The sequence below is a fragment of the Gallinula chloropus genome (genome assembly GCF_964237585.1).
Source record: "Gallinula chloropus genome assembly, chromosome: 16".
In the NCBI taxonomy this organism is placed as follows: domain Eukaryota; kingdom Metazoa; phylum Chordata; class Aves; order Gruiformes; family Rallidae; genus Gallinula; species Gallinula chloropus.
Genome location: NC_140101.1, coordinates 1,486,733 through 1,508,456, shown reverse-complemented (window position 1 = coordinate 1,508,456; position 21,724 = coordinate 1,486,733). Strand labels below are relative to the sequence as shown.

At 42.9% G+C, this 21,724-nt stretch overlaps 1 protein-coding gene across 1 annotated transcript in view; it reads right to left on the bottom strand.

Annotated features, from left to right (window-relative positions):
- The window catches only part of RTEL1 (regulator of telomere elongation helicase 1), a gene marked incomplete at both ends in the record, with an annotated part of 50,219 nt that overhangs the window by 16,267 nt on the left and 12,228 nt on the right, over positions 1 to 21,724 (bottom strand). The window contains 13 exons of the mRNA XM_084271572.1: positions 1,666 to 1,820; positions 3,427 to 3,574; positions 4,624 to 4,747; positions 5,504 to 5,619; positions 6,198 to 6,341; positions 7,810 to 7,887; positions 8,580 to 8,657; positions 9,437 to 9,522; positions 10,665 to 10,705; positions 13,619 to 13,732; positions 13,877 to 14,009; positions 17,856 to 17,937; positions 18,846 to 18,920. Coding sequence (XP_084127698.1) covers positions 1,666 to 1,820; positions 3,427 to 3,574; positions 4,624 to 4,747; positions 5,504 to 5,619; positions 6,198 to 6,341; positions 7,810 to 7,887; positions 8,580 to 8,657; positions 9,437 to 9,522; positions 10,665 to 10,705; positions 13,619 to 13,732; positions 13,877 to 14,009; positions 17,856 to 17,937; positions 18,846 to 18,920 — 1,374 coding nt within the window. The remainder of the gene's footprint in view (positions 1 to 1,665; positions 1,821 to 3,426; positions 3,575 to 4,623; positions 4,748 to 5,503; positions 5,620 to 6,197; positions 6,342 to 7,809; positions 7,888 to 8,579; positions 8,658 to 9,436; positions 9,523 to 10,664; positions 10,706 to 13,618; positions 13,733 to 13,876; positions 14,010 to 17,855; positions 17,938 to 18,845; positions 18,921 to 21,724) is intronic.

The following is a 21,724-nucleotide window of genomic DNA, read 5'->3' as shown; positions in this document are numbered from 1 at the left end:
TTATGATACATGCAATAAGTCAGAAAAACCATCGAAAACATCATCTTAATCCTGAACTATGTAAAGGCACCGCCTTGCACAGCACAATCCAGAAGAAATAAGGCTTCTTGAAAGACAAGTTTCCATAAACCATCTCTCACAAGGAACACTGAGTAAGGGGAATTGTCAAATCATTCTTTAAATGGATTGATGGACTATTTTAGGTTTGTTTTGAGATGACAAAGGCTTTTTTCCTTCTTGTTTGACCCCAAGCAAATTAATTTCAGAATGACAGCAGCTAAGTTTCCACTACTAGGGAATGAGGGCACAGTATAACCTTGATAAAGGAAAAAATGGTAACACAGATACTGTGATGGATGGGGAAGAAAGGTATGAAAACACACCAAGCCCCATTATCAGCCCAAACAGTGCTTCCTAAAAAATCAGCTCAATATTAGACTCGGAGTAAAGCTGGCTCCCCCCTCAGAGGCACTGTGTGTCTCAGGACGCCACTCCCACAGTCTCTGGGGTCAGAGGTCTTCAGTTTAGGTGCCACACAAGATGACCCCACAGTTCTCTGCAAGCCACAGATGAGCAGTAAGGCCGAATATAGAAAGCTGACAGAAGCTGACTCACTGCCCAGCCTTCAGGACCAATTTATCTGGGTTAAGGAAATGCCAAACTATGCCAAAAGCAGTGCAGCTGTGTTAACGAGATACCCTAGCTGTGTTACCAAGTCCCTGGAGATGTGCCAGGCTTTCCAAAGAACAAGTTCTGGTGTCTGCATTGTGGCAGCCCCATGAGCCAATTTCTCAATTGCTATTCTTGTTCTTTTCTCCAAGTTTGTACATTCCCTCTGTTTTGTACATGTCTCCATCCATCTCCCTTAGGCCTCCTGAGATATTCCACAGATACTCCTTACACCTCCACACTTTCTCTTAGGCACTATTCTCCTAACCAAACTACTGAGGGATGTTGCAATAGGCATTCCTGGAGGAAAAGCTCTAGTCAGTCAGCCAAACTGAGTCTGCAAGCCTGCTACTGGCAGTCACATAGGGGAACTACCCCACCAACAACTGCTAGCAGAGATTTTGAGAAAGCAAGAAGACAGCCTCAGTGTTGATCTATTAAAAATATCCATCTAAGAGGAAAGATAATGAACAGCACAGAAGCAGATTTGTTGATCTCAACGCAATAGTGGAGTTTTGATTCAGATAAAGCATTCCACAAGTCTGCAATACTCACTCTCTGAGGCAAGGCAGAGATTTTAATCTGAAAGTGCAATTTCTAATTCAGAAACCCTCCCCCTCCCTTTTTCTAATTCACTATCTGGTCACATACCAAGTGCTGACACAGATACACAGTTTCTCCTGGGTGGAATCTCCCAAACTCTGCTTTCAGAGCCCTTTGCTCTCCAAGGAGCAGGGTTAACTTCCAGGAAATCTACATGGTCAGCAGCTACAGCGCACTGTGCAAGTATGTACCTGTTGGTCATCTAGCTGAACGTAGCAAGGAAACCCTTTCACTGAGCTTAACTCTGAGGAGTTGCAGATACCAGTGCCAGTACAATGAGTTTTTCCTTGAAAGGGCTGAACTGGTACTCTGAAATCAATGCCAAACTCATTTTGCTTTACAGCCTGCAATTTTGACTTACAAGCACATGCTTTGCCACACAACTGCTGTTACCTTTTCCTCTCCAGACAAGTCACTTTCCTCCTCCGCATCTTCACTGCTCTTCTCGCTGCGCTCCAACGCATCCAGGAGCCCAGTGCACTGTCTTCTAGGTGAGACGAGCTCTTGTTCATATTCTGTGCATAGGCTGGATGCTCCATCTCCATTTACTGGCATCACAGCATAATGCAGATGACAAATTAACATTCCACATTATCTCTTGCATTTTTATTTCACTTAGTCATACCTCAAAACCTTATGTGGCAATCTACAAAGATGTGTTGGTTTATCTAAGCTTCCACATCTTAATAAGTCATATAATGCAATTTTGCAAGACAACTGCTTTGATTAATCACTCCCAAAATTGCTCAAGCACTTATAACCACAACCTGGTGGACTGCTCTTAAACTTTTCCTTAAGCAATGGTCATATTTGACCTCAAAACAGCTTAGGATCAATGAAAAAAACCAAAGTCTTACTGCAGCACTTGTCTATGTCTCATTACTCCAGCTTTATGGGTTTCCACAAAGCTGAGTTACTATCTTTAAGAGACTCTGGCATCCAATACGATTTATTACTTTTAAACAGAAAAAGTTCTCTTTTAAAGCCTACAACTCTCACAGTATCAATACCTATGAGACACAGGTGCCAAGAAAACATGTTTTACTTATCCAGATCCAGGCATATTTGGGTTTAAATACACATATTTAGAGCTGTAGGTAGTGTTAAATCAGTGGCAGTTTGCTCCTTTCAAAAGGCATGCTCTTCAAAATGTATTTCCAGTATTTTGTGAAGCTACTTTGACAGTCAGTTACTAAGAAAAGTCACTATTTTGAGAAGTAGATTCCTCTAGAAAGTAAAAAGTCTGCACAAGAAAACTCTTTAGCCACAGTGATGACTACAGGTGTGGTTTGAGGTTATAGCTAACACAATGCAACTGAAAACCTCTCTGAAGAGAGGCAATGCAGCTCCTTCCCTTTACCTCCAGCCACACATTCCAGCCCATCCTTTGAGATGGATCTACCAGTCACGTGGATGAAAGGTGAATTACTTCAGCAAGCTCATCTGCTTGCTCTGCATTTGTGCAATAGATGGATTCCAATCAAGGGAAGGAGCAGAAGGGAATGCTTGGAAATCAAGGGAAGAAAAAGTGGTGGCGAAAGTAACCTCATTCAGTGGCCACCTGCAGTCACACTGCCTCAGATGTAGTGAGAAATCACCCTCATGCTCACTCGTACCCGTTTTGGAACCACAGTTTTAAACACAACTTCACTACTCTGTTCCAAACCAGCAAGCAATCTAGAGTGGAATTCTCTGAAAGAGTACCGGACGTGAGAAATACTTTGTTCATTTGCATTAGATAACCACAAATTGGAAGATATTCTTTTGTTCCAAGGTTATTGCCTTCTGTTTTCTTAGTGAGATTACTATATGAGAGTCATTTATCATTTATATCCTTATATAACAGTATGGAAGACAGAAGTCCATGCTAATCAGATACAGACTTCCAGTTCCTATTTTTAAAACTATCTATGATATTTCACCAAACTCCTCCTGTTCCTGCAGAACAAGTTTTCAGCCTCATCTGCCTCTTTGCTCTGTAGTTGCAACTGTTTGCCTCATTTTCTAATGCTGAGCTACGTCCCTTGATCAGACCTTCACATCAGTGTTTGAGCTCTCCTTGCTTTCTCTCCCATCCCAGTTTCTAGTCTCTTGTTCCTCCTTCTTTGGTTGAGCTTGAAAGAAAAAAATGCCTCTGGTAGGACCCAAACCTACCTTTTCTTTTCCTCTTCAAACTAGGAACGTGGTTGTCCAAGTTTTTGGCTTTATTCAGGGAGAGGAGCTGCTCAGATGAAGCAGATGGTGCTGTATCGCTTCGGGAATCAGCAGAGCCCAACGGGCACTGTGGCAGGGGTGGGGGCATCTGCAAAACATTACAGTAGGCAAAAGCTCAAATTTCCACTGCTCTTTTTTTTCCCCAAACAACACTCAACAGCAAGGTTATTAAGTGTTATGGATTGATGTGCTTCTGAACAAGAATAAAGGATCGAGTAACTAGGAGGTGACACAAAGTGCATAGGCAGGTTCAGTGCTACGTGACCCATGGAACAGAGAGAGGGTCATGATCAGGCTGCAGAACAACTGCTTCCTCACACTATCCCTGGAACATAATTCCCTCTGGGAAAGCACACTGGGTTGGGCTTTTCTTTATCATGAAATGTCCAGTTATGATCAGAAAAAAGAAATCATCATGTCATCCATCTGTAACTGATTAGTTTGAACAACTTGTATTTGGCTAAAGCATCTTCCAGGAAACGATCCAAGTCTGTATGTGAGAAGTTAAGTGTTTATTTTAATCTCAATCTCCATTTTGTGGCTAAAGAATTCTCCATTCTGGCTTCCAGCCCATTTCTTGCTACAACCTTCTCCAGTATCTTAGAAAGTCTTTTTACAAGATTGCTTTTTAACTCAAGGAATTGTTACTGAGAAAAGGAGCTGCTTCATGTTAAGCAAGAACCAGTGTTAGTAAAGCTGACCCAGCGATGAACTGTAATAAGGGATGAGTTTGTCTCACTGTACCAGTCATCTTAGGTTAAATTAAGGATTTGACTGATTCTTCAACCCATACACCCTCTCCCTGAGGGTGGGGTATGAGGCTTTATGATGCTAACAGCAGTTCCAGCATTTGCATACCCTCCAATAAAAGCTATGTTTGTTTAGAGGGGGAAAAGGGGCTGGAAAAAGAAGTTATTTTTGTGATCTAACCCAATGAGTCGTACAAAAACATGACAAAACATCCTGTCCCAGCTCACTTGTGGAAGATGAGCCATAACTCCTTTCTTTTGAAACTACTGACGTTTTCTGACAAGAAAATTGACACTGTTACATCTCTCCCATGGATTAGCATTCCCAGCTTCCACCACTAGACAAAAATGCATGCAGGGGGTGTTGGGGACTTTTTAAGACACTTACAATTTCTTGAGCAACACGGAAGAAGAGGGAGACACTCCTGACTGCATGCCCAAAGTTGTCGTAAACATTCACGTAAGGGCGGACCCAGGAGGGCAACTTGCTTCTCACATCTCCAGTTGTGAACCTGTGTAGGGTTGGAAGAGGAGAGAATTGGCCAGGTTGGTGTACCTGAATTAAACTAGTGTTGGATCAGGGTCTGTAAGGGCAAGGGAGGAGCAGCAAGACAACAAAAGGTTGAAACACTGCAGTAAATTTAACGGGGCGATGACTTCACACAGGAGAAGTCGATACCACGTCCCATGCAATCAGACAATCCTTATCTTCCATCCCTACAGTTCTACCTGTGCAACAGTGACATCAGCCCTGCACTGTGCTGTGCTCACTGTCCCCAGCTGAGCCTCATCATTGAAGCTCATCAGTGAAGCTTTTGTTACCTACTAAATACGTGTTATATTAGTGTAATACATTAATAAATATGGTATTGTCTCAGTGATAGAATCCTTCCTCATTTTCATCCTCCTCTCAAACTGCAGTGCTGGTGACTGCACCTTCAAATGAGAGAGGAGAAAACGCAAAAATGTTAATATCCCATAATTTCCAGGAGCATTACAAACATGAATTCAACAAATTTGCTTGCTTTAATTAATACCATTGATCTCTTTCTGCAGGCCCAAGACAATGTATTTTGGGAGCAGAAGACAACCCTCTACTTTAAGTAGCACAATATTTGCATAACCTATTATATAAAATAATTTGATTATTTATGAACTGCAGCATTCTCCTAACAGCAGCATCAGCACATTTATATACAGAATACCAATGCCCATGTTGGGGTATAAAGATGTTGATGTATATTTATGTTCCAGAGCCAAGGTTTCACCTGTGGTCACATAGGAAGATGGCACCATAGTCTTGGCGATGCCTGATGACTCTGCCAATAGCCTGGTTAACAGCCCTGGAAGCTTGCTGACTGTACCACTCCCTCCCAGATAAATACTGCAAGAGGTGGGAGAAAGAATTAATGTTATTTACCAGGTAAAATGGATTCTCCATGCTGTTTCTTTCTAAAGAAATAATTAAAAGTATCCAACAAGATCTACAGACAAACCTCTAAAAGCATTGTGAGGCTAAATACAGGTTAAGCAAAACAATAGAAAAAACCCAAACCAAACCATAAAAAGCCAAAGCCAAACACCCACCAGACCACCCAACCAAAAGCCCCCCAATCAAGCCAGCACGGTCAGTTCTTCCTGCCCATTCTCTGCATGAAATAAATCCCTCAGAAAGCTGTATGGATCACATGCATCCAAAGGTTTGGTCTGAAACTTTATTTATACTATTTTTTGAGCCCCTATTTGATTGAGACTGTATCACTGGAGACAGAATTTGGAGCCCTTAACATTATTTTTAACAAGGTGACTATTTGTGACAGACTCCCAAGGTTGTTTTGACTTTTTGATGTTCACGGTCCCACGAGGCTGTGAGAATAAAAGCCAAAATCCAGAGAAAAGAGGAAAAAAACCCAATGACCCGAACCTGCAGAGAGCCAGCAGTGAGAAGCTGCCCAGCATTACCTGTGCCCCTGCACCACTTCTTCTCATTTCATCCAGGAACTGCATCTTTAAAACAACTCTGGGCTCCATACGAGGGGGAAAGGGAAGCCCAGTAATGATGACTCCTCGTCCATTTATGTCAGCAAAGTCCAAGCCTTCACTGGCCTGAAGAGACAGTGCTTCCCATTATCAACAGGATTTGTAGTGACATTTCAGAACAATTTTACAATTACTGGCCTTTTTTCTCCATTAAATTAAATCAAACCCCTACCCAACTGCAATTTACACATATGCTATGAACATTTTAATGAGATTTTTTACACTTTTATTACCAGAATTTTAAACTTAGCTTTTTCCCCTGGGAGGTTCTGGACAAAGCAACCTTTTAACATGTCTCTCTTGGTTTGTCTTCTTAATATTTCCAATTTTGCACTCATATTATTAACCCAGCGACTACAATGAACTAAATATACTATCCTTCATCTGTATGTTACTGAAAAGCATGATGCCTCCACAGACTGTTCCCCTCAGGGTAATGCACTATTGCTGGAAGGACAGGCATATGCAATGGAGTCCCACCCAAAGGGAGCTACAGCTTTCCTGGTATAAAAAGGACAGGGATCTCCTGGAGAGAGTCCAAAGAAGGGCTATGAAGATGTTTAAGGGCCTGGAGCATCTCCCCTATGAGGAAAGGCTGAGTAAGTTGGGACTGTTCAGCCTTGAGAAGACTAAGGGGGGACCTAATTAAAGTCTATAATTATCTTAAGCAGGGGATGCAGGGGGAATCAGCCAGCCCCTTTTCAGTGGTCTGTGGAGATAGGACAAGGGGCAATGGCTGCAAGTTGGAGCACAGGAAGTTCCGCACCAACATGTGGAAAACCTTTTCCCCAGTGAGGGTGACAAAGCCCTGGAATAGGCTGCCCAGGGAGGTGGTGGAGTCTCCATCTCTGGAGATACTCAAGACCTGTCTGGACGCCTGAGTGACATGTCCTAGGGAGCTGCTTTGGCAGGGGGGTTGGACCCGATGATCTCTCGAGGTCCCTTCCAACCCCTACGATTCTGTGATTCATCAATCCAACAGCTGCTCTGAAGAGCAGGACTGAAGGTTCAAAAGAAGCTGAATCTTCTCTTAGGAGGCTGTAAGCAGCAGCCAAAAAGGCTTTAAGAATAACTTATGATTTTGCAAATATCTCCACCAATAATAATAAACCCATTTATCAACACTGGAAAGAGTAAAGGCCAAATGTCTCCAGAGGGCCCAAGGTTGCTGCAGATTTTTTCAAGCTCAGTAATGTGTTTGGTTTTCAGCATAGCATTCTAACATACTTGATTACAAATATTTCTTTCAGTTCCCCTCCAAAACAGTTGCTCTCATCTAATGGGTTGAGTTTTCAGTGAGCAGCCAAGAGGAAGTCCAAGTATGATGCTCATCCCCTTTAAAAAGCTCAAGATGCATCCCCTTAATACAAACAGGAATGAGGCCTATGTAAACATGACATCATTTTGAAAAGGCTTTGGAGTTTTTTATTCCCCCTCATGTAATTAGTCACGTCACAGAAACATACTGAGATGCAGAAGGGGTCTTGCCATCAACTACACAACCTGAGCTGAGATGAAAGAAGTTCTCAGTTACCTTGCCCCGACACACTGCCAGGAAAGCAGCTCCACTGGACTTAGGACAGACAACTTTATCATAGTATGCATCCATCACCTAAAAGATAAACTAGTTTAAGCAAGAGCAAAAGTGGTGTCTTTTGCATGGGCATAAATAGCAACCTGTTCCAGCTAAATTTGACTTGGTGTACACCAAGATCTAAAACGAGACCAATCTGGCTGAGTATAATCTCTGCTTTTACTAACTGCAAATGCCAGAAGCCATTTGCTTAGCAAGATCCTTACATTGCTGCAATCCAGAACACATCTGGGGAAGCAGAAATGATTGATGTCAGATACTCTGGATGAGAAGGTAAAACAAGGACTGTCTGGTGTTTCTGCAGATCCTTAAGTACAACAGGCAAACTAGGAAAGCAATTCAAGGCTACTATTTATTCCAAGAAGTGAACAAGATGACACTACACAACTCCTTAACAGCCAAAGCATGACAAGCTGGGAGGAAGTGGCCTGCAGAATGTTAAAAGATGCTGACTACAGATGTGACTGCTTTCTTCTATCTCCATGACACAGCACACATGCATGTTAGCCACTGCTACCTCATGGGATTTCAAATTAAGACTATACCCTCTGCAACCAACCCAAAGAGTAAAGGATAGATGAGTAGAACTCATCCCAGTGTTTTTATTTTATCCTTACAACATGCAGTTCACACCTAAACACATCTTGGAGAAGGACAAACATAAGAACAGTTGGTGAACACGTTACAGCTGTGTAATGCAAATTGCCAACCTCTGCAAAGCTTCCTTTGTTCCTGGGCTCCACAAACATTGGCTTCACTTCTTCGATTCTTTTAGCAAAATCATGCTCCTGGTTAAACAAATAACCAACATGTCAGAAGTGACTCTGAAACTGAACACATACCAGAAGTGCCTACAGGAAAGGAAATGCTCAGGAGTGGTCACCACAGGCTTCAAGCGGTCACCACTGATTTCCCTAACACAGTTTGTTCCTCTCTTACTAAACACAGGAAGAGATGGAAGCAAAAACATGTACTATTAACACCGATTCCTTGCAGCTTGTGCATCTCAGACATTGTGGACAGGAAGATTTTCTCTTCCTTCCAACTCAGAAGTTCCCAACATCCACCTCCCAGGGACTCACTGCTGTATGATGCCTTTGTCCCAGCATTCACTTTTAAGGAGGAGTAGCAGCATTTCAACCAGAACTGTTCTACTAGGTCTCACTAGGGACACTGGGGTCATGAGCATGAGAGTTGCAACAGTTACAGATTAAAAATAAAGACAAATACTCTCACTGGGATTTTTTTCCCCTCCAAGAGTCAGAACCCAGACCAACAATAACTTGGAAGTTTAATAAAACTGACTCTAGTGAAATTAAATGAACTCTGAGATTAGGTCAGATGAGATCATGTCTTAAAATTCTTTTGGGCTTGGTTTTTAAAACACTGCATTTCTGTGTATTGTGATCAAAATAAAAGCAGCCTGATCTGGGTTTTTTTATACTTTCCCGATCTTATAATTTATTTATTAACAAAGAAAGTTTAATGAGCGTGGTTGTATAACATAACTGCAAACTGCCTGACCCCTGTAACTAAACCACTGACAAAAGCAGAGCAATTAACATACTCTCCAGTATTCCAGGCTCTTGTCCATGACAGGATACGATGGGAAGAACACCAACAGTCCATGTGGTACAACTCGCACCAGGTTACCTGCAGCAAGACAGACAGGTGGACAGCTGAGGGCACCTTCACCCTGGAGCTCACAGACTGCAGAGGAAATACAGGCTAACAGCATGGGGCCCTTCCAATATCTTTTCTGCTTTCTTAACATGAGAAGTGGTGCATTAGAAGTTGTTTTGGGTTTTTAATTACTGCAATATCTTGCCAGGGTATAAAGTTTAACACAGATGGCAAACCAGTTTTCTTAAATGTAGTCTTAAAAGGATAAAACGTTTTATGAGCTAACACTAGACTATCTAACACTGCATATAGAAGAGATATAGCATCACCTGCCATGTTTGTCCATGTAGCATCTAGTTTTAGATCATTTTCTCCACTTATTGTCCACTGCAGCCTGAACATTCAGAGCACTGCATGAGGTACTGTAAGATTGCTTCTAAGAGTTCTCTAGTCAAATAGCATATACTTTTCTAGCCAAATAGTAGACATTTTACAACAAGAAAACCCCAACAACCCATTCATCTGCTGTTCTGGGAAAGCACCTTCTTAATTCCACCATTTAAGGCAAAGCTGAACACCTCTGAGCACTCTTCTCCATGTCCTTCCAAAATGTTTCTATTTAACAGATTCCTCTCTGCCATAGATTAGCCAAGTTACACTGGGGGTTTATTCTCTCCACATGTGTTACAATCTTGTAGTTCTTTTATATATTACTTTGGTCATGTTTGACCACATAAGTGCTGACTCCAGACAGGCTTGAGGCAGTGCCTTTGAAATAGTAGGAAAAGGTTGCATTGACTTCTTGCGGTCCTGAATTGCTCTGCAAATTGATACTTGGCTGCACCACCTCTGGGCACTGATTTTTCAGCTTGCACCACTTTCTGTCCATGGTTACAGAACATGTTTTTGACTCAAACACAAACACCTGATAATTAAAGTGAATTCCTAACTTAGAAATAGGAAACCAAGCGCTCAAACTAGTTTTCATACACCATTAGAGTAGCCAGCTAACTGAGCAAACATGAGCACGCAGAACCATCTGGCATTTAGATATGAATTACACCCCTTTCTCCCTTATTCTATCTTCATTAGTATTTCAGACACCTTTCAAGAGATTTTTCAGAAATCCTGGGCACCAACCTGCTTCCAGAACTCACACATGCTTCACTTACCAATTGTTTTCCCCATAGAAGATAAATAATCCTCTGAAAACCTATAAAATAATAATAAAAAAATATTCAAGTAACATTATTGTATTTCCATTTCTACTCTTTTCATATGGATTGCTTTCCTGTTATATTCTTCATCTTGTTGGCTGACTGCAGACTGAACATGAGCCAGCAGTGTGCCCAGGTGGTCAGGAAGGCCAACAGCATCCTGGCTTGTATCAGAAATAGTGTGGCCAGGTCTGGGGAGGTGATTGTGCCCCTGTACTCGACATTGGTGAGGTCACACCTTGAGTGCTGGGTCCAGTTCTGGGCCCCTCACTACAAGGACATTGAAGTCCTGGAGTGAGTCCAGAGAAGGGCAACCAGGCTGGGGAAGGGGCTGGAGGGCAAATCCTCTGAGAAGCAGCTGAGGGAGCTGGGGGTGTTGAGCCTGGAGAAGAGGAGGCTGAGGGGAGACCTTCTCCCCACCTCCCCTGCCCTGCCAGGAGGGTGCAGAGAGGTGGGCGATGGTCTCTTCAGCCAGGGGACAGGAGATGGGACAAGGGGCAATGGGCTCAAGCTGCCCCAGGGCAGGGTCAGAGCAGATGGGAGGGCAAAGTTCTTCCCTGGCAGAGTTGTGGGGCTGTGGCACAGGCTGCCCAGGGAGGGGCTGAGTCCCCACCCCTGGGGGTGTTTGATGAGGTGCTCAGGGATCTGGTGGGTCAGCACAGGACAGGGATGGTTGGACTCGATGAGCTTAAAGGGCTTTTCCAACCTGGTCATTGTGTGATCTAAGATAGCACAGGCACACTCTGAATTGCTACCCTTTGTCACAAGCACCCATACCAGTAACACCAAGTTAGTAACACCTCAACTATGCATTACTATCAAATACTCTTAGTATTAGTGCTGAAGATGATCTAAGGTTCAAGGTTATCAAAATGCAACAAGTGGAACTCGGCACCCACACGAGCTCTGTGATTAATACTAATGATGCAGGGGTGAAAGTTCTGCCAGTGAAGCCTCACATGCTGCCAAGCCTGACTAACCTTACAGCTATTTAAGATAATTACTGATGAATTAGGTGTGGTGAGGCTGCAGGGGCAAAAGGAGTGAATTCAGTTACCAGGGTGATTGTTTACTCATAGAAGTAAATTGCTTTTGCTTTGACTGAAGAAATACTGCTCTACCATGAGCACTCCTGATCTGTTTCTTCCAGCCCTGACTGAAGAGTCACCTGTTCTCTCATGCCTTTGGGTTTCATTTTAGCACCCTGGAGTTTTGCATACTGTTTTCCCAGAAAAATTATGTATGCAGGGAAGAAAACCAAACCTGTTTATTTTTTATAAGACCTATAAATACCTGTATCACCAAAACACAAGCACTGTGAATTCCCTCCCTTCAAAAAACCCCCCCAAAAATCGCATTCTAAGCCTTAGGTGGGGGTTCCCCAACCTTCCCCTTTCTAAAGGTTGTGTCCTCAACAAAACACAGAGACATGTAAAAAAAAGAGCTTCTGAAAATTAAACATACAGTCTGAGGGGTTTCCAGGCTGCTTCTCTGTAAAATTCAGTTACAATTCCTGAGCCCATTTCCAGTTCTGTCGAACATCTGGTTTTCCTCATTTGCAGTAACAGCTCCTAGAGACTGTTTCCCCACTCCCTGTACTATCAAAGAGGTCAGCCCTGCAGCAGGCTAAGCCACACAATTCTCAGCCAGAGTTGGTCTAAAATGCCAAAATTGAAATAGAGGGAAGAATGTGCCACCAGAAACACGTGCGTGCTGGAGGAAGGAAGTTACATGGAAGAACATGGTGTATCACACACAGAACTGATCTTCAAAGTGCTGCAGAAGGACTGCATCCCTGAACACAGCACTAGCAACAGGGTGATGCCACTCTTTAGTAACTTCAGAGAACTGGCAAGCACAGAACCTTCTGTCATGTACACCAAAGTACAAAGCTGCCTTTTCAAACTGTATGTAGAGGTGCCAGTGAGACTCATATTGCACAACAGAAAGTCAACATACAATGAAGTCAGGTTTTGGCCTTCCTCAATGGCAGTGTACTCTACTGGCAGCAGAAGCTGCAGCAGAAGCACAGTCTACTCTGAAGAACAGAAAGACACAGCCAAAATTATAAAAAAGGCCAGAGGAAACCAAGAAACATAATGATGAAAAGCTTGAACAATGGTGGGATAGATTTTCCTCACAGAGGCAATGCAGAGGTAGAAGAGAGGCTGGTGATGTTGACAGGCTTTAAATATAAAGAGAGCTGTTGCAAAGGACAGTCGTGGTTCAAATCAATTAAGCCTCCAGCAAAGAAATTTAGGATGGGGCTCCATGTCAGCAAGGATGGACTGCTCTGTAAGGGACACTGAGGAGGCAACTGAGCATGGTAAGAACTCATGCAGGAGCCTCAGAAGCCAGGGCCCAGACCCACAGTACCAGAGCAAAGCAGGCAGGAAAGACCTGGATGCAGCAGCCAGGCTCAAACACGAGTCTGGATCATCAGGCAAAGTCAGGGTGATGGGGAAGGTCCAAAGTCAAGCCAGGAAGCAAGTCAGTAAACCAGGAGCACACCCAGTGCCAGTAAGGAGTGTTACAGTCCAGGGATATGGAGGCAGATCCAAGGTCAAACTGGGAAGTCAATCAGTAGGTCAGGGTCAGAGCAAGAGAGTCCATGGCCAGGTGTGGTTATGGTGGAATTGGAGACAGACAGTCCTACAGCTTGGGCAGTGACTGAAGACCTATGCCAGAGCTTAGGTAGAACTCCTGGGTGATGGTCATGGGCACTGAGTGCCCTGATATTCAATCCCTTCCAGTCCTCCAGTTCTAAGTTTCCAACAGTAGTGGTTGAAGGGTGCTGTTATGCAGCACACTGCTTATCCCAGAAAAGAACTAGACACACCAATTATTTCACTAGCACCCAGCTAAACCTGGCATGTTGGACTGCAGAATTCCACATGGAAGTTCGTTACCTTCGTTCATAGGTAGAAGTAAGCACAGCTCCATCAGGTCCCTTAGGAATGATCCCAACCCAGAGCTGGTGCTTATCAATAACATGAGGATTCTCCAAGCAAACAGGAAAAGGGCTGAAGAAACACAAAATGAAGATCCCAGTCATTCTATGATTCTCTACTGGTCCAGAACATGCAAAAATGCTGAGATAAAACCTAAACTCACAAGGGCAGACTGCATTGTCAGTAACTGTAGTGTTTATGTGTCCCAGTACTTACATCTGCATTTCCATTGTAAATGAAGAGAGGGGGGAGAGTGTCCCACTAGTGAGGATAATCGTCCTGACTCCCTGTCGAACAAGCTCATGCATGCTGTATCCAGGGCTGAAACACCAATAGCTTAAGGTCTTTCCTGTATCAAATAAAGAAATAAGTCAGAAGCAAGTCTGTGAGTAGGAAAATCAGTGTATGACTAGCATATATCACACTGCATCTGAGCCTCTGGAGTAAAACTGACAGCATTTTGAGGCTAAAATTCCAGATGTTCTGCTTTGGTCCTTACCAGATTCATTTAATACACACAGCCACAGGTCACTGCTCCCTCACACTTTAAGTAGATTATACTTTTCATCTAAAGATGGTTATAGAAAATACAGAGCACCAGAATTTTTTCTCAGCAAGTATCAAGCAGATTGAGAAGGTAAAACCAGTCCTCCATCCACTGGTCCACTTCCTGCTTTAAGGACAACTGGAAGAGGAAGCACGGTGGCAGAACTGCAGAATACTGGGATGAAGGACAAATGACTGAAGTTACTAAAGAAAGAAAATTTCCACCTAAACCTCAAGGAAGAAGTTTTGAAGAGGTGAACCCTTTCCCCATCAGGTATTCCCAATGGCCATAGACCTTTAATTTAACTTTCCCTTTCCCCACAGTCAACTGCCAAACCTTGTAATTTCCAGCCAAATCTTTCATGGGATGTGAAGGGATAGAAAGAAAAATTAATAGGCCACACCAGTAACTGCTTTCATTGCTCAGCTTAGTCATACCACCAGTGGGCTCACTGAAAACTTAGCATCAACTTTTCAGAGACAGTCAAAGAACAAGGGAACAAACAAGTATCTATGTGAAGAACAAGAGCAGCCAAATGAAACATTAGCATTTGTTTCTGTTTCTGTTACTGCTTTGCATTAGTAGTTTCAGTAAAAAAAGTCATCTAGCATCCACACATCATGTGCATGGCTTAAATGTGCACACTTCACTCAAAGCCTGTATTTCCAAAAAGGAGCTGACAGCTTCAGGAAATCCCCAGTAATATGTGCCCAGTGAGTCACTTACTGCTTAGAATTACAGGAGAACATTTATTTTAAGCTAAAGTTTTATCTTCCTATCTGATTTGGGCAAATCCATACAATGTCTAGATTCCAGAAGAATCACATTGCAAAATGTAGCAAATTCTGTAGTGTTAATTCATGCTAAGAAATGCTGGCAATCAGAGTCAGGATCCATGTAACAAGAGGCCAGTATCTACAGACAAGAGCAAAGTCACTTTGAACAGGATCCTATGAAATTCCAGTGGAAAAGCAAGCTGTGCTCATATGGAATGGCCTAGAAGAGAACACCAGCCACTCACACCTGCCTTGACAGTGCTCAGTCTGAAATACATTCTCTGCAGGAGGACTGGCTGGTACCAAGTGCTCAGTCCTTGGAGAAGCAGGAATTGTAGCACATTGTCAGCCTGGTGTTCTGTAATTATGTCTTTAAGGTTAATTCCCAATCCCAAACAGGATGGTTTGTGAAGGTTCTTCCCATTCACAAACAGGACCTGTTGGAATGTAGAACTCTGCAGCAGCTTTTTCCATTCCTGGTCCAAGGACAGCTAATCCATGGAGAAATGGTTTGCTAATGGTTTACAACACAGTGACTTAGAGCAAGCCAAAAGTAAGGGTGGTTTACCTTAATGTAAAACAATCAGTTCAACATCATGGTCACAAGTGGCTCCTGGGCACAGGACAGAGCTCTGGCAGAAGTCTGATCAGCTGTCCCAAGCTCCACCACTTGTCCTCACCAATCACAACTTGTAGATAGTTACACTTGAGTGATTTCCACAAAATCCTTTGAAAACAGCCAAGCTTTAAACATCTGCATTATTTCTATACAACCTGCTACAGCACTACAGGAAACTAGAGACTTGATGAGTCTTGTCTGGCCTCTGCTAGTTTGTACATAGAGCAGGTCTCAACAGATTCCCAGTCTGTAGCATTGGGAGCTGTAAACACTGCTTTTGTTTGAAATGCAGAGATATCAGTAAATAACAGAGGATTCTTGTAGTTGTTTCCTATTGGGAAAATCCTTCCAATTATGCAGTAAGCCCAAAGTGTTTCTATTAGCTTTATCCTGCACACGTATAGGCTGGGGATTGGCCTGCTGGAGAGCAGCGCAGGGGAGAGGGACCTGGGGGACAGCAGGGTGACCATGAGCCAGCAATGTGCCCTCATGGCCAAGAAGGCTGATGGCATCCTGGGGTGTATTGGAAGGGGATGGTTAGTAGGTCAAGAGAGGTCCTTCCCCCCCTCTGCTCTGCCCTGGTAAAACCTCAGCTGGAATGTTGTGTCCAGTTCTGGGCCCCTCAGATTGAGAAGGACACAGAACTCCTTGAAAGAGCCCAGTGTGGGGCCACCAAGATGATTAAGGGAGTGGAACACCTTCCTTGTGAGGACAGGCTGAGGGAACTGGGGCTCTTTAGCTTGTGGGAGACCTTATTAAGGTGTATCAATATGTAAAGGGTGAGAGTCAGGAGGATGGAGCCAGGCTCTGCTCAGGGGTGGCAGCGACAGGACAAGGGGCAGTGGGTGCAGCTGGAGCAGCAGAAGTTCCATGGGAATGTCAGGAGGAACTTTGTCACTGTGAGAGTGATGGAGCCCTGGGACAGGCTGCCCAGAGAGGCTGGAGTCTCCTTTTCTGGAGACATTCAAACCTGCCTGATGTGTCCCTGTGCAATTTAGTCCAGGTGATCCTGCTCTGGCAGAGGGCCAGGCTGGATGATCTTTTGAGGTCACTTCCAACTCCTGACGTTCTGTGTTCTGTGATATTTAGCAAAATGCACTTAGACTTTTTCCTGTAACTTCCAACTCCAATTGAGCAACATCACAGGAAAAGCAGATTACCAAACAGCATCCTTCTGTTCAGAAACAGAACAGAAGGTACTTTGTGGAAACACTTCAGGGGGTGTGTTATGGGCAAACCCACCCAGTTCATGAAAACCCATTCATTGGAAAGAAAAAAGCAGCTACTTTTGTCCTTAAGGAAAGGACTTTCATGAAACAAATATTTATATTCTCAAGAGCATTTCATTGAGTAATAATTGAGAAGATAGTAATAAGGCAAGGTATTCACAAAGATCTTTGGAGAGCATTCCACTACGAAGGCTTAGGTAAAGGGATCTGCATCTATCTTCTCTAATGAGAAAATGTTTTTGCTTTTCCACCTGTGTTTATTAAAAAGATGAAAAAAAACCCAGAAAGAATTAATGTTGAAGTCCAACAAAGCCAAGTTCAGTGCTGCTTTATAGCAGCCTTAGGATAAGTCTTTGATTCAGAAATCAAGTTGTTTTTTTTTTTTTCCTCCCAGCTATGCTGTTTTACAGATGATTGTATTGAGCTAGTTCCAGGTACCAAGTTCTGCAGAACATAAGGAACAAAATAGGTGGGAGGAAAGAGACAAGGAGAGGGAGAAACGTCAGTTAAACAAGAAGGACCGAGTAGTAAAGTTGAGGCTGAAGCTATTAAGAAGTGACAACACGCCCTGGAGAAGCTGCTTAATAAAGGTCCCTTCTCAGAGAAGGTAGTGGTGCCCTGAGGCTGTCACCTGACATGGCATTTTCTGGCCAAGAATTCACATCTTATTTCTCTGGCATGTCACATGAATATGAATTGTAACACCTCTTTCCCAATCCCACACCTACTGATGGTTTTAACTTGGACCATGGCAACAAGGCATACTAACCAGGCACTTCAGACTTCCCAGCTCTGTGAGGAACACTACTACACCGTTTGGGTTTAAAAACTCTCTTTGCATACAGAGTGATCTGGAGCATCCCCCCATTGAGTTTTTCTGTTCAGCACTTTATTCCTCAGAGTAATTTTTAATGTAATACAGACTGAGATGTCTTTAACAGTCTTTGATTTGAATCAGAAAGGAACAGCTGAGTAGTTCTGAACCCAGCTTTTGCACAAGCCTCCCCAAGAGGAAGCCCCATACCTTGTTTTTTTGCAGACGATGAACTCCAGAGATCTGTCCTTTGTTTCTTCTTCTGATTGCTGTTATCCCAGTGAAAATGTACCTGAAGGAAAACAGCAACACTTCTATGTGGGAGCCTGGCTAGCTGATCAAGCCCACAGCTACTTGTGCTTGCAAAACCAGCCTTAAGAATTCACTAACAAGGGGCTGAAAAGCCTGGGAATGAGAACCTGTGACGAGATCTCCTGGTACTTCGAAATTCCATTGTGGTGAGAAAGACCTGATACAGTGCAGATGGCCTTTCCCCAACTATTCTGGCCCTTGGTTATGTAACCCTCAGATGTATATAAGAAGCTACCAGCTTGAATCAAGTATGCTGACTGCTTTTAGCTGTACTGGGGTGCAGACTGTTCTGAGCGCCGCTCCGCACTTCCAGAGACAGCTACAGAAGTGAACTCGCCCTTCATTGTTCAGAAAAGCTGTGTAACCCATAAGGTTAGAGTAACTAGTGCCACTTTTATAGTATTAGTAAGGTCATATTCCTTCTGGTCTTTCCCACTTTATTTCTGCTTTCTCATAACTCATCTAGCAAGGAACAAAGAAATATATCACCACTTAATCAGCTACTTTGAGTCAGCTCGTGGGAGCAGCTTTTCATGGGCTGCCCTGAACGGAGAACCCAGTTAGTTGGGCATTGTCCATCAGAACAAAACACAGAGACTATTAAAACATACAGATATAGCTGTGTTAGAAAGATTTACTCCATTTGGCAACAAAATTACTATCAAGCCTAAAACTTAATAAGAAAGTTAGCTTTTATCTAAAAAAAATAATCTGTTTAGAATCTAAACTGACCACAGTTACTTTGGTGTTGGTTTCGGTTTTTTGTGAAAGAACTTAGATATCCTCCCTATAATCAATCATCATCCACAGCCTTCTGACTCTTACATACACTAAGCACAGACTTTAAATGTCAGAGAGGAAAAGGACAGAACACAAAGCATCTCATACCTTATAATATTTAGATATCGACTGATGTGGCTTGAAGACTGTTGTGCCTTCTGGAGAATCAATGTTGAAAACTGTCTGGAAAATACATGTAAATAAAAGGAAAGATTTAACAACTGTTAATCCCTGCCTTTGTGCTGAGAAATAGCTCCACAAGAGTTATTGTTGTGTTAACCTTAAATATACCTCCTGGCCCCTGTTATTGGGTAAAGTCAGGGAATCTTGAGTAAGTTTTTACGTGTAATTCCTACTAACCAGCTTTCTCATTGTTCAAAAAAAAGGCAAGCCAGTATCTAAATGTATCCAAATACACTAGTGACAGCATCACTACTCACAGTTTCGTGACTTCTGACTGTGGCCAAGTGTAAAAGACACTAGGTGTTCATGGGATGACAGAGTCACAAGTGAGAGTAAAAGAACTTTTTCCATTTTCTCAATTTAAAATTTCAGCCACGATACCCTCCACTAACACGACTTTGCTTTGAAAAAGAAGCTGCAATCATATTTAGTTCTCCAGATCTAAAATGAAATCATAGACTGGTCTGAGATGGAAGGGACCCCAAGGATCACAGAGCTCCAACCCCCTGCCACAGGCAGGGACACCAACCTCCAGGCCTGGAGCTACACAAGGTTGCCCAGGGCCCCATCCAACCTGGCCTTGAACACCCCCAGGGATGGGGCACCCACCCCCTCTCTGGGCAGCCTGTTCCAGCCCCTCACCACTCTCTCTGCAAAGAGCTTCCCCCTAATATCCAATTTAACCCTTCCCTCCTTCAGCTTTAATCCATCCCCCTTGTCCTGCCAGTCTCTGCCCTTTAACAAGCTGATTCCCCTCCTGTTTCTCTGCTCCCTTCAGGGATTGGAAGGCTGCAGTGAGGTCCCCCCACAGCCTTCTCTTCTCCAGGCTGACCCAGCCCAGCTCCCCCAGCCTCTCTTCACAGGGAAGGTGAAATACTTCTCTAACTGTTCTGCACAGGAGTTATGGTTCTTCCTCTTCCTTATACGTGATCTCTTACGACTAAGGATGATGCTCTTTCAAACACATGGCATTCCAGTGCAACTCCAGTGAAAACAGCTGTGGTTCTCAAATATTTAGAGCTCCTGTTAATTTTTCTAAACAAAATTTCTTCAGACATTTAAAGGGAATTATCTAAGATCATATGAATATTAGCTATTGCAACAAGAAAGATGTTCTCCCACAGTCAGGAAAAAAAAAAAAGTACAATTCCTGGAAATATGAACTTCTGAAAAACAGCCAAGGATAGGGAGTACAAAAAAAGATTTTAATAAATATTTTTCTAAAAGGAAGGAAAATATTTATTAATAAAAACAAGCTGGTTATAAATTAACTCTTGAAGACAAGGCTCTGTAACAAGAAAGCACTGTGTTTACCCAAAAAAGACTAACTGTGACCTAGTCCCACTTAAAAATATACAATAAAAAACCATCATGTCTCATCCCTCAGCTTTGAAACCCTGGGAAAGCAATCTGAATTAAGCAGACCTCACTTTCCTCCCAGAAGGGCAGCAGCACACACCTCTCAGTGCAAACTGTTTTGGCATCAGTAGGCAAATTGCTCCTACTGCATCAGAACACACAAAGCTTTTTGAACTGCTCCTGTAAAAATAAAATATTGTGCATGTCACTGCAAAGACACCCTCAGAAACATCCATGCAGTCGAGTTCAGTATCACAAACCTCCCAGGACTGCTCAGAGTACAGCTAGATAACTTCTTTATCATGCAGGTCCACAAAGTTTCAATGTTTCCTCACTTTTTTATCCAGGGTGTTATTGTGTGGTGCAGTATGACTTCCTACACTGCTACTAGATCAAGCAGGCACAGAAAGTTCTAAGAGAATTGCATCATCTGTAGGAATCACCAGGTTGACTTCAGCTGACTGTTGGCTGACAAGCATCTAATAATGATTTCTAGGAAAAATCTCAATGATAAGGATTATCCTTTTCCTATTAAATTCCTATTTCAGAAGAGAACTCACAACTAATCTAAGAGAGTAAGTAAATTCTTTGGTGAAAAGCAATAATACCCAGCAATTCAAACTTCCTCTTTCTAAGATTTTTCTAGCAATCAGCAGGGAAACAACAGGAATGTTGTCAGGAGATGTTGATACATAGATAAAACACACCTGAACTAAGTTTAGATCTAGATTATTTAATCCCTCCTAGTTTACTTACAAGGGATGCTAAAAACTCTAAGCAGTAATAATCTCAGGTAAAGGGCAAGGTAAGTAGGAAAAGTATAAATCCTTCAGTAAAAAAAGGAAAACTGTAATAAACAGTTGGTACTGCACCCAGACAGAAGAGAATCTCATTGCACATCTTCTAACAAGCATCCTGGAAATAAGCAGCAATATCAAGGAAGGAAAAAAGTTCGTGTGACACTGCCATATGCAGAGCTGGCCAGAGAAGTAAGTCCCTTTTCTGGTTAAAGGGATTGCTGTTGAGTTGTGGGGGTTTTTTTGGCTCTCAAGGCAGATTTTACTCTCCTCCTCCTTGTGTTTCCATTTTATCACACATTTGACACTCCTGTGCTTCCTCCAAACACAGATCCCACTTGTAAGCAGCAGATTTTCCAGCAGATCTGTGATGTGAGGGGTTTCTGAAAAAGCCTGGCAGCTCAGCTAAACTATTAGGCAGACTACCAGCAAGTAGAACAAAACCAGAGGACTACAGAGGTTGAACAGTGCCAGCCACAACAGTCTCTAACGTCAGGGAATTTCTTGCATCACTATCTGATCTTAATACAAAAAAACCACCAATCAGTAACAGAGAAGTAATTATTAATGCACATGAAGTCATCATCATTAATATCATGTACCCACTAAAGATGAGGGGACAGAACTTTTTGATCTAAAAAAATCCCC